Here is a 13,581-nt window from a genome sequence, read left to right on the forward strand (position 1 = left end):
CGTTCTGGCGGGCTTGGGTGGAAGAACGACGATCTATTGGTGCATGTGTGTGTGTGTCCATCATTAGGCTGCTGGAAGCCGTTGTTGGAACGAAGAAGAAGATGGATCGAGAGGGTCGTTTTGGGGTAGTATTGAAGACGATGATCTTCAAGTCCCTAGGTCTAAGGTCATTTCCTTTTTTTTTGTAATTTTCTAGCTGATTTTCCTAAAGTATCTTGCGGACGATCATATTTTTCTCCATCGATCCCCTTTGATTTTAGGCGTTACCCTATTGTATAGGTCTAGGTTTAGGTTATTTATTGTATTTTTGCTAATTAGTCTCTAGGCATTTTGTGTATTAGGTCCCTAGGTTTTTTATTTTTCTTGTGTTCCCAAGAAGAATCTAGAAGGGCCCTAGGATTAGCTTAATGGGTATTTGGATATTGAGCTTAAGGAATGCGCTAGAAACTTGGCCCTTATGACTATCTATGTTTAAAATTAGCTTAATTAGCTAAAAATATTATCAAAAATATTAGTTAGCTCTACTTAAGTAAATATAATTATTAAAATAAGACTGACCATTAAAACAAAACTATTTTGTTTTGGTATTTTTTCAAGATTAAAAAAATGACTACAAAACATTAATAAGCCTATTTTTTTGTAATTTTCGTTTTCTTGTAATAAAATAAAAGTAAAAGAGTAAAAATGAGTTGAAATAGCTATATTAGGCCTAAATTAAATATTTACGTGCTAAAATATGAAAATCTTGGGGAGGGTCAAAAATCACATGTCTACACCAGCAACAACGTGGAATGACGTTTACAACAGATATATCACGAAGCTAAGGATAGAAGAGGATATAATCTCACGATCTCAAAAAGAAGAAAAGGTGAGTTCGAGACGGGCGGAAACCAAAAAAAGGTCTGGTAAAAATAGGTACGAACCATATATGGGTCCAGTGGGAAAAGATTCACGATCAAAATAGGACAATCCAAGGTACAATCATAGGTCGAGGAATAGAGAGTCGGGCTCATCATCAAGATTTGGGAATGATCGAAATGCACGAGAGTCACGGGATGATGATAGAAATTTGAAAGCAAGATTTGGCAGTTATAATTTTAATGTAAGCACTTCCGAGCTCGTAGCTGTTTTAAGAAGCATGGGTGATAAGGTACGGTGACCAAAAGAAATGAGATCAAATCCAAACAGGCGCAAACCTGATCACTGTAGTTTGCTGCAAGGTGAAGTTGATCATCTATTAAAGCAAGGGTATCTTACTAAATTATTCAGTGAGAGAGGTAAGCAATCATACATGAAGAATAGGCAGGAGCCCCCAAAACCACCTTCTCCCAAAAGGACCGTTAACGTCAAACGTGGAGGTGAAGACATCAACGATGTGATATACACAGCAGCCAATAAAGTTTCCAAAGTCACAATTACCAACGGGAAGCGGGTGTGACATGTCTTAGAGGAAGAAATCATTACGTTTGATGATGTAGATGCAGATGGCGTATTATCCCCACATAACAATGCACTGGTAATATCTCTACTTGTACATGATACTAATGTGAAACGAGTTTTGATTAATCCAGGTAGTTCCGTGAACATTATTCTGCTAGGAGTACTGCGTGATATGCAAGCCGAAGATAAATTAATACCAAAGGCGCATACTCTATCTGGATTTGACAATTCAAGCGTAATGACGAAAGGGGAGGTAATACTTACAACATTTGCAGAAGGAGTTGTCAAAGATATAAAGTTTCAGGTGGTAGATATGGAGATGACTTACAATATGATCCTTGGGAGACCATGGATCCACGAGATGGATGTCGTTCCGTCAACCTTGCACCAAGTTATTAAACTTCCATCACCATGGAGAATATGTCAAATCCGTGGGGATAAACATACATCCAAGAGTATCAACTTTGTAGCAGATTCAAGTACGGGAAATGAAGAAAAATAGCAATTACAGAACCCAGTTGAGGGTACCACAACACAAACCTCAACTGAACAAGGACGAACAGACGTGGACTCAAGGCCAGATGCCAATCAAGAACCAGAGGAAAATGAAAATATCCAAACAACGATTGAAGAACTGGAAGTTGTAATATTATTTGCACAATGGCCTGAAAGGAAAGTCTACTTAGGGGCCAATCTAAGCCAAGACATGAAAGGTAAGTTGATTGAATTTTTAAAAACTAACGTGGATTGTTTTGCTTGGTCCCACTCTGATATGACAGGAATACCACCAGAGGTAATGACTAACAAATTAAATGAAGACCCATCGTATCCCCCTATCAAACAAAAGAAAAAAAAAGCAAGGAACTTTCAAAAATCAGGTGATTCAAGATGAGGTTCAAAAATTACTAAAGATTGGGTCTATCCGTGAGGTAAAGTATCCTAATTGGTTAGCTAATACTGTTGTGGTACCGAAGAAGAATGGTAAGTGGTGAGTTTGTGTAGATTATACAGACCTTAACAAAGCTTGTCCTAAAGATTCTTTTTCATTACCACATATAGATCAACTAATTGATGCTACTGCAGGACATGAATTGTTAAGCTTTTTAGATGCATATTCAGGATACAACCAGATCAAAATGGATCCAATAGATGAAGAAAAAACTTCATTTATAACAGACAGGGGGACTTACTATTATAAAGTAATGTCTTTTGGTCTCAAAAATGCTGGTGCAACATATCAAAGACGGGTGACCAAAATGTTTCAAGAACATTTGGGAAAAACAATGGAGGTCTACATAAATGACATGCTCGTTAAAACTCAATATTCAGGGGATCATATATCGCACTTGTCTGATACGTTTCAGATCTTGCAAAAATTCAATATGAAATTAAATCCGGAGAAATGTGCATTCGGTGTTGCATTAGGTAAGTTTTTGGGTTTTCTTGTTTCTAACCGCTGTATTGAAGTGAATCCCACACAGATTAAGGCCATTGGAAATTCCTGACATGCTTACAAGTGAAAAAAAGTGCATAGGTTGACAGGAAGAATTGCAGCCTTGGGGAGATTCATTTCTGAATCATCAGAAAAGTGCTTTAAGTTCTTTTTAGCTCTTAAAATGTAAGATCAATTTGAATGGACTGAGGAAGGTCAGCAGACACTCAAAAATTTGAAGACATACCTATCAAATCCGCCATTGCTCGCAAAACCAAAGGTTGGGGAAAGACTGCTCATCTACCTTGCTGTCTCAGAAGTAGCGGTAAGTGTTGTTTTAGTCTGTGAAGACCAAGATAAACAATCTCCGATCGATTATGTCATCAAATCTTTATTAGATACGGAGACGCGGTATCCTCAATTAGATAAGCTAGCACTTTCATTAATCATGGCATCTAGAAAATTAAGGCCTTATTTTCAATGTCATCCTATCGATGTAGTAACTGCTTATCCATTATGCAATATATTACATAAGCATGAGTTATCAGGTAGGTTAGCCAAGTGGGCTATAGAATTAAGTGAATATGACATCACATACCAACCTAGAACCGCGATAAAATCTCAAGTGCTAGTAGATTTTGTGGCTGGTCTTAGCCAAGGAATGCAATTAGAAGCAGAAAAAGAATTACAAGTGTTCAACGGATCTAATCCGGGAATTTGGACCTTATTTACTGATGGTTCGACTAATGTGAAGGGTGCAGCCTTAGAAATTATTTTGGTACCACCTACGGGCAAAACCATTCGACAATACATTAAATGTCATTCAATAACTAACAATGAGGCAGAGTATGAAGTTGTGATTACAGGTTTAGAACCGGTACGACAACTTGGCATTAATCAGATTATAATCAAAAGCGATTCGCAGCTTATAGTTAATCAAATGCTGGGGACTTATACTGTCAGGGAAGCAAAGATGCAGCAGTACTTAGAGAAGGTACGTGATCTGATTAGGCAATTCCAAATCTGGAAAGTTACGCAAATACCAAGAGATGAAAATGTCGAGGCAGATGCCCTAGCTAATCTTGCATCTGCGGCAGATGTGGCAAGCAATGAAAATGCTTCTGTAATTCATTTGTTTCATTCAGTGCTCGATCCAGACAAAAATGAGGTAAATTTTAATAACTTAACCTGAGATTGGAGGAACGAGATTGTTGCTTTTTTGCAGTATGGTACCATCCCTGAAAACAAGAGAAAAGCTCACGCACTTCGAAAAAAAGCTGCTTGATATTGTTTAAAGCAAGGCAATCTTTATCAAAAAATGTTCGGTGGACCCTTAGCAAGATGCCTCGGACCTTTTCAGACAGAATACGTAATGAGAGAAATACATGAGGGGCATTGTAGAAATCACGCCGGAGGAAGATCACTGGTAAGAACCATAATTAGGGCAGGTTATTATTGGCCCAAAATGGAGGAAGAAGTGGAAAATTTCGTGGCTAAATGTGATAAATGCCAAAGGTACGGTAATAACATGCATAGACATGTGGTGTTGTTACATCAGGTCATTGCACCGTGGCCTTTTATGAAATGGGGGATGGATATCGTGGGTCCGCTACCACAAGCAAAAGGAGAGGTAAAATTCTTGCTCGTACTCACTGACACTATTTTACTAAATGGATGGAAGCAGGAGCATTCAAATAGGTGCGAGAAAAAGAAGTTAGAGATTTTATTTGGCGAAATATCATATGTCGATTCGGTGTGCCAAAGGAAATCGTGTGTGATAATGGCCCTCAATTTATAGGCGCACAAATCACAGAGTTCTTTCAAAGTTGGCAGATTAAAAGGATTACATCCACATCTTATCATCCGGTGGGTAATGGACAAGCTGAGTCAACAAACAAAGTCATTATCAACAATTTAAAGAAACGTTTGGAGGAATCCAAAGGTAATTGGCCAGAATTGTTACCTGGTATTTTATGGGCATACCGCATAACAATAAAAATAAGTACGGGAGAAACATCATTTTCATTGGTTTATGGAGTTGAAGCTTTAATTCCAGTTGAGATAGGAGAGCCAAGCACAAGGTTTACACAAGCGTCAGAAGAGTCTAATGACGAAGAAATGCGCATAAACCTTGATCTACTTGAAGGAAAAAGAGAAGCTGCATTAATAAGAATGACAGCACAAAAGCAGGTCATAGAACGATACTATAATCGAAAATCACGCCTAAGATTCTTCAAGATTGGGGACTTCGTGCTCAAAAAGGTTTTTCAATCTACGAAGGCATCCAATGCGGGAAAATTAAGTCCAACTTGGGAAGGACCCTACAGGATTCATGATATCGCAGGGAAAGGAGCATACGAGCTGGAAACGATGGATGGCAAGATACTACCTTCACATTGGAATGTTGTTTACCTGAAAAGATATTATTTCTAAGGAATACCCATGGTCAGGTATCCATATTTTAAACTTTAATTTTTGAATTGTTAAAATTTAACTAATGATTTTAGATGATAGGCAAAAAGTTAGCCCGTACTAAATGATGAACCACGACCTGCAAGGCACGTGGAATAAATTAAAATTCCCGATTTAGAGATACAACTATTCTGATAGAAATTCAGACAGGTTAAGCAATCTTCATCTATAATCGCACCTCCGAGTTCCGTGTGTTTTTCCTTTTCAGGAAAGGACCAAATGAGAGGAACAATCAAGTTCTCAAGGCTTCATACTTCAATGCTCAAACACTTGGTAGACTATATAATATACATAGGCATGTGTATAAAGAAGGCAAAGAAGATTGGGAAATAATCAAAGATCAAGCCTGAGAAGTTCACTCATTGAATGAGTCAAGTGCAGAGCAAAGTCACGAGCTAAGGCCAAAGAAAAACCTTATCATAGTTAGGGTAAAGGCAATGTACTGAAACAGGTTATAAATAAAAACCTTGTGTTCATTTAATGTACTGAAACGGGTTATAAATAAAAACTTTGTATTCATTTTCTTTTTTGAAATATATTATAAGAAAAACAGTTACGAGAAAGTTATAGAAGTAATTCAAATACATGTAAAGTGTTATTCAAAACTAGACAAAGTTCAAATAAAAACTTGCCAAAGTTATTTCAAGAAACATGTATATTCCTATTTCGTATATCGTATATTAACACCATTATAAAGTTGAGACGTCTTTTTCATTAAGTGTCGAATATAAAAGGGCCCTCTTTTATAAAATTCATGATTAATTCAAGTATTCATGAAATTAACAGAAGCATTTTTTAAGAATAAAAATGCAAGTTATTCAGTAAGTCCTTAAAAATAAAGGCAAGAATAAACAAAACAGAAGTTCAAACAGCAACGGAAATTTCTTAATATTAAAAAGTTTAGACTAAATATAAACTTAGTCATAAACCAAAAGTTGTTTATACAAAGTGCTCCTTAAAAGGTCTGGAGACTTAATATTTTCAACAAACCCTTAAAAAGACCAAGGGTCACAATCACATACCACCAAAAGAAAAAAAAACACAAAGGAATTCAAACAACATAAACTTTTCATTGAGAAGATGAAGGAATTGAAGCATGGACATCAACAACAGCAGGCTCAACTTGACTTGAAGGAGTGGGGATACCCGTATCATCTTCAACATTTTCAGAAACATCAACCACGAGAGAAGAAAAATCTTGGTTCTGCTGAGTCTTATCAATAGTCTCTTTGATCTTGGCTAACTCAGATTCCAAGTTAAAATTCTCCTGTCTAACTTCAACGAGGGTATCATGGAGAGAATTTAAAAATGCCCAACTCACTTCAATGACAGTTTTATCTTCAACGATCTCGTAATCTCTTTCCCAATCAGCAATTTCATTTCTTAACTTTTCATTTTCAGCCAAGGCAGATTCATAAGAAGCTTGAAGAGAAGCGTGGGAATTTTCTAAAGAACAAACCTTATCAGAAGATACCCAGAGGTCTTGAGTTTAAGTCAAATTCTGCACGAGTTCACCAGCATATGCTTCCTTTTCACCCAAGAGAGCCTTCAACTCTCTAATTTCTTCACTTGCCTTGGATAATTGCTCAGAAAATGAGGTTTCCACACGAGCTTTTTCCTTACCTGCTTGATTTGAAGAAGCTTTTTCAACTGCCAACTCTGAAGTCAAAGCATGTACGTGCTGCTCTAAGGTACTTTTACTTTCTTCTAAAGTTTCCACGTCGATCTGAAGACTTTCACACCGTTCCTTCCAGTTATCCGCCACCACTTGGTAGTCACGCACTAATTTCTCTGAGAGAGTAACCCTTTTCATCATCTCCGTGCCAATTAGATTAACCTAAAAAAGGGAGGGGAAAAAATGAGAATCTTGAAGATAGAAAAATGACAAAGTAAAGCTTGAAAAAGAAATACCTTTAAAGAAGCATGCACTATATAATTCATCAAGGTCACAGAACTATGGCTATCAAGATTAGCTCTCTCAACTGGACCAATCAAAGGCTTTAGCCATACGTCAGCTTGACCTACTTTCCTTAAAAGGTTACCTTCAGCGGGGACTTCAATGGTAACTCGCCTCATAGCACCACTCCTACTTGAAGAACCAACTTATATGTAAGGATCAGTTGAAGGAAGAGTAGTCGAAGGAGGAACTGTGGAAGCAGTTATAATAGCTTGGGGAGGAACGGTAACAGCCACGACCGGCAAAGGAGGCATCACAAGAACAGGAGTAGAAAAAGAAGCAAGAGGTGCTTTATCAGAAATCGGACCTAAATTTTCACCACCAAACCCGCGGTTAAAAAGTTGCTCAACTGAATCATGAGCAGCAACGGGAATGTCATCATCAGGAATCGACACTAGGGCTTCAACAAACTCCGTAAGAGGAACAAAATGAGGGGGAGATGCTTCATCACCAGAAATGATTCGTCTACGAGCTCGTGGCCTTTTTACCATGGAACCCTCATCTTCCTCTTCTTCAGAGTCTTGGTCACTAGCATCTTTCCTTTTCGATGAAGAACCCAAGATTATCTCTTGGGCTCTTTCCAAAGAAATACAAGAAGCTACGACCTCGTCAGCACTAATCCCTCGAACGACAAATCCTGATAAAAAGAAGGATTAAAATAAGTTCTAAAAAAACAATAAAGAGTTTAATAAAAAAAACTCTTACCATGAGTTTTCACTTTCCAACCAAATCGTTGGGAAAGATTCTTCCAAGATCTGCCCTCCATTAGGGCTGTATTTAACAACCTTCCTACCCAACCACGGAAATTGGGAATTTTGTCAACAATTCCCATGGTAGCTGGAAAAGAAAAGGAAAATTAGAATAATGATCATCAAAATTGAAGAAAAAGGTATGAGAAAGTTATTAAAAAAACTCACGTGCAAAATTCCACTTCTCGGGGAAGGGAACATTTCCATCACCCACTAAACCAACAGTGGGGGCAGCAACATACTTGGCATACCAGCCATGGTCTCTGTCATCTTCTGGACTGACCAGAACTCTTTTGCTCCTTGCTACTAAAGTAAAAATACCTTGGCGAAAAAGTCTAGGAGAGTAAAGGTGAATTAAATAGGCAAAAGTGAAAGGCACAACGGCCATATTAGTCAAATGCCTCAAACAAGAAATAGCCCTCCACACTATAGGGCCAATTTGACTTAAACAAACATCGAAAAAATGACAAAATTAGAGAATAATAGGATCAATAGCAGGTTTGAATCCTAATGTGAAAGGATATGTATAAACAAAGGAAAATCCAAATAAATAAGAGGTGATTCTTTGATTCGCATTGGGAATTATGATAGGGAAGTCATGACTTCAATGACAGTCTTTACAAACTAAAGAAATCGGACCCTCTGTGATCTGAGGTGGATAGATATCAGCACGATCTAAAGAGGACATTTGGTTTATAAGGGACTCTCTATCATTATAGAAAGATAGTTCTGCAGGAACTATTTCTTCTACTGTAGGTTCATGAATAGGTTCAGATGGTTCCTTACCTCTAGAATAAGACCTTTGAGAAAAAGAACCTCTGGTTCTAAAAGAAGGACTGGAACCAGATGAAGGAAGAGAAGAATCCCGTATGGATGAAGACCCTAAATTACGAAGTCTACCTCCTCTTCTGCTTCTGCTAGGGGCAAGAGGAAAGTTATCAACTATGGGGACTCTTTTAGGGTTAGGGTTTGATGAAGACATGATAGTACGAGGAAGAAGCACACAAAAATTCAAGAATTGAATATTCAGAGAACTTTATGTGATAAGGACAAAGGCGAAAAACTATATTTACACTAAGAAGCAACCGTCAAAGGAAAAGGTGCAATAATGGAAAAGTCATAATGAGAACTGCCACATCGTAATTGGTGAAACTGTAAAAAAGCCTTAAAAAGTGTTGCAAAGTCGCAGAACCAATAAAAAGATGCCACGTGTAATAAGCATTAAATGGAAGTGACCATTGAAGTGTCGATTCTACAATAGCATTAATGGCGACAAAAATTCCCACTTTAATAAAATTCACTTCTCAAATATTCAATTGATGAATAAATGGCAAGTGGGGGACTATCTATATTGGGAAAATTGAGTTTACATATTGAAGTTATTGAAAGATGATGTGTCATGACACGAAGGCTGATCAAAGAATGATGATTAGCAAAGAGGCACGAGTTGCAATAGATACGAGCAGAGGTACAAGTAGAGGCACGAGCAGTTATTCAAAAGACTCAACGCTCGTACCTATTTATACCCAAAAATCAAGGAGAATGAATATGACAGCACAAGAGAGTACAGATATAGTATTTAATACTAAAAACGTTAGACAATCTGTATTAAATTACAATGATTATATAACGTAGCATTTAATGCATTTAATTGTCTATAATGGCCTTATTATGACAAAGGCAAAACGTATATCTTTGAGATAGCTATAAAAAGGAGAGAATGGATCATTTGTAAGGACACGAAAGATCATATGAATATACTGGTTTACTTTGTTTTCTTCTGTCTATCTTATTGTTAGCAAAATCACTTTCCTTTATTCAGTTTTGATTATCAGTAACCCGTGTTCTTCTAAATTAAAGCTTTGACCAAAATTCCACTTTTTGGTTAAACAACCTCGTTTGGTCGGGCAAACAAGGTCGCGAATTGATTCTGTCTGTCTACAACCTATCTTCTTCCCACGTCTCAACAAAGAGTAATTTCATCTAAAAAGGAAAATATTGGCATAAAATTAGAAAATTGTGGACAGACAATGGAGTAATAGATTAATTTTTTGTTCTTAACTTCATAGGTATCAAGGTTGCTTGGGAGTCTCTTTTCCTTGTTCCTTTATTTACATATGCATTTACAAAGAGTTGGCGGTTTGGTTGGAGGAAAGGAAGACCATGTGTATTGGAAAAAATCAAGTTAATATATCGAATTAATTATGTGATGACATGTCATAACACGTGGATCAGTAAAGGAATGACAGTTGACGAAGAATAGTTGAAGAGGCACGAGCTTTAACAGACACAGGCAAAGATCTAAGAAAATCAGAAGGAATAGGTGCTTGAACCTCTTCATAATTTGAAGAAGCATCGGAAGAATGAACCTAGATAGCAAAAGAATATAGATGCGTATTATCGGTAGTTAATGACCATTAATTATAGGACACGTTATAGAATCTGTACTGAACAGTTATAATTGCCAAATATAATATTACATTAAATGTCATTAATTGTCCGTAATAACTCCATTATGGAAGAAAAGAAACGTATTACTTAGAAATAGATATAAAAGGTGAAGAATGAACATTTGTAAGGACACGAAATACTATTGGAATATACTGATTTACTTTGCTTTTTATCTTGCTATTATTTACATCAATTATTCTTATTTTTATTTGATTATCTGTAATCCGAGTTCTTCTAAAAACAAGCTTTGACCGAAATTCCTATTTTTGGTTAAACAAATTGGTTCCATTAACCGTTACCGGGAATCTGATAATCTATTACCTTCTAAATTGACCTTTTCTGTCAAAACAATCATGTCAAATGTCAATGACAACAATCAAGGAGACCGTCAATTCCAGGAGAATAAGCAAGGGGATGGAACCCCGGTCCCTTCCCCACGAAATTCTCCTCAACAATCTCGAGAAGGAACTCCTGATGGATCTCAATCAAATGCAAACGATCAGTTTGAAAATGATGAGGCTATTAATGAAGCTTTGAAAAAGTTAATTGCTCAACACGTTAGCAATGCTCTTGAGGCTTTCACTAACTAGTTGCCAGCTGCGCCGCCAACATCAACTCCAAACAACAACACTTTAGAAAATCCTCGCTCAGGACTCGTTACTTCGGGCATTGGAGGAACTCCTAGCGAATCTCGTGATGGAGGGTCAGGTAACCCAATCAATTCTGATTTACAAAATTTAGTACTGACATTGTAGAAACAGCTCAAGGAGCAGATCGACCGCATAGAGAAAATACCTGGAGTACCGCTTGTAATCAAGGGGATATATATGGACAAATTCTCACAACAACCTTGGAAGCCAAGTGCATCTCCACTACCAATTTCGAAAAAATTCAAGATGCCCGATATTCTGAAATATGATGGAACAACTAATCCATGGGATCACGTGACTGCATTCACAACTAGCGTAAAAGGCAAAGACTTGACCAAGCAAGAAATTGAATTAGTGTTGGTCAAAAAATTCGGAGAAACACTCACTAAGGGAGCATTAACATGGTATTCTCTTTTACCCAAAAATTTTATAGATTCTTTTGCTAAACTTGCAGATTCATTCATCAAAGCACACTCATAAGCTCAAAAAGTTGAGAAAAGAATGGAGGACATTTTCAAAATAAAGCAAGGATATACGGAGCTACTTAGGGAATTCGTACACAGGTTCCAACGTGAAAGGATGGCATTGCCACGTGTACCAGATAACAGAGCTGCTATGGCATTTGCCAGCAATCTAAATGAAAAAGGTTCAGAAGCCACAAGGAGGCTCAAGGAAAGTTTACGAGAATTTCCAGCTACAACTTAGAATGATGTTTACAACAGATATAGCACGAAGTTGTGGATAGAAGAAGATACCATCATTCAATCTCGAAGGGATGAAAAGGTAAGTTCAAAGGCAAACTGAAACCGAAAAAAGGTCCGGTAAAAATAGGTACAAGCCTTACATGGGACCAGCGGGAAGAGACTCACGTTTAAAACAAGAAAACCCAAGGTACGATCATAGATCAAGAGATAAGGAATCAGGTTCATCATCAAGGTTCGAAAAAGAACAAAACACGCGAGAAACATGTGATATTTATAGAAGCACGAAGGAAAAGATCGGCGGTTACAGTTTAAATGTTAGTACATCCGTATTGGTGGTTGTGTTAAGGAATATGGGCGACAAGGTACGATGGCCAAGAGAAATGAGATCAAATCCGAACAGACGTAATCCTTATTTTTGGTGCGAGTTTCACCAAGATCACGGCCACAAAATGGCGGATTGTAGATTACTGCAAGGTGAAGTAGAACATTTATTGAAACAAGGGTATTTAACTGAATTATTTAGTGAAAAGGGAAAGCAGGCATATACGAAAAATAGACAGGAGCCTCCAAAACCCCCTTCACCAAAAAGGACGGTTAATGTCATAAGTGGAGGGGAGGAGATCTATGGTGTAATAGCATCGAGGAAGGTCTCAAAAATAACAGTTACACATGGGAAGCGAGTTCGGAAAATTTTGGAAGAAGATAATATTACCTTCGATGATGCAGACGCAGATAGCGTGCTAATCCCACATAATGATGCACTGGTAATATCTTCACTTGTACATGACACTAACGTGAAACGAGTTTTGGTTGATCCAGGTAGTTCTGTAAATATAATTCTGTTAAGAGTGGTAAATGAGATGCAAGCATTCGCTGAAGGAGTAGTCAAAGACACCAAATTTCAAGCGGTAGAAATGGATACGGCTTATAACATGATTCTTGGTAAACCATGGATTCATGAAATAGAAGTTGTTCCATCGACTTTGTATCAAGTTATTAAATTCCCTTTACTATGGGGAATACGGCAAATCCATGGGGATCAGCAAGCGTCTAGGAGCATTAAATCCGTAGCAGATTGGAGCGCAAAAAATGAAGAGAAATAGCAATCACAGAATCCAGTTAAGGATGCTGCAACACAAGCCTCAACTGAGCACGGGCGAACAGATGTAGACTTGAGTCCTGATACCATCCAAAAGCCAGAGGAAAATAAAAATATCAAAACAACGATTGAGGAATTGGAAGCCATAGTATTATTTGCACCCAGGCCTGAAAGGAAAGTCTACATTGGGGCCAACCTAAGCCAAGAAATGAAAGGTAAGTTGACTGAATTTTTGAAAACTAACGTGGATTGTTTTTCCTGGTCCCATTCTGATATGATAGGAACACCTCCATAAGTGATTACCTACAAGTTAAATGAAGATCCATCATACCCACCTGTCAAACAAAAGAAAAGAAAGTAAGGATCTTTCAAAAATTAGGTGATTCAAGATGAGGTACAAAAACTTTTAAAAATTTGGTCCATACGCGAGGTAAAGAATCTAAATTGGTTAGCTAATACTGTAGTAGTACCTAAAAGAATGGTAAGTGGCGAGTTTGTGTAGATTATACTGACCTAAATAAAGCTTGTCCTAAAGATTCTTTTCTATTACCGCATGTAGATCAACTAAGTGATGCTACTGCAGGACATGAATTGTTAAGTTTTTTTAGATGCATATTCAAGGTATAA

At 37.4% G+C, this 13,581-nt stretch overlaps 3 protein-coding genes across 3 annotated transcripts; all 3 read left to right on the forward strand.

Moving 5' to 3' along the window:
- Positions 1 to 1,168: 1,168 nt before the first annotated feature.
- On the forward strand, positions 1,169 to 1,942 carry LOC138884195 (uncharacterized). The gene is made up of 2 exons (XM_070165240.1): positions 1,169 to 1,277; positions 1,572 to 1,942. The coding sequence occupies exons 1-2, from the start codon at positions 1,169 to 1,171 to the stop codon at positions 1,940 to 1,942; spliced, it is 480 nt and encodes a 159-aa protein (XP_070021341.1).
- Positions 1,943 to 4,337: 2,395 nt separating this feature from the next.
- LOC138884196 (uncharacterized) lies at positions 4,338 to 5,305 on the forward strand. Its single transcript, XM_070165242.1, has 2 exons — positions 4,338 to 4,392; positions 4,929 to 5,305. The coding sequence occupies exons 1-2, from the start codon at positions 4,338 to 4,340 to the stop codon at positions 5,303 to 5,305; spliced, it is 432 nt and encodes a 143-aa protein (XP_070021343.1).
- A 6,690-nt stretch (positions 5,306 to 11,995) lies between these two features.
- LOC138884199 (uncharacterized) lies at positions 11,996 to 12,958 on the forward strand. The gene has a single exon (XM_070165243.1). It carries the CDS (start codon positions 11,996 to 11,998, stop codon positions 12,956 to 12,958), a length of 963 nt encoding a protein of 320 aa, XP_070021344.1.
- Positions 12,959 to 13,581: the final 623 nt, after the last annotated feature.

The sequence above is a fragment of the Nicotiana sylvestris genome, chromosome 2 (assembly GCF_000393655.2).
Source record: "Nicotiana sylvestris chromosome 2, ASM39365v2, whole genome shotgun sequence".
Classification (NCBI taxonomy): domain Eukaryota; kingdom Viridiplantae; phylum Streptophyta; class Magnoliopsida; order Solanales; family Solanaceae; genus Nicotiana; species Nicotiana sylvestris.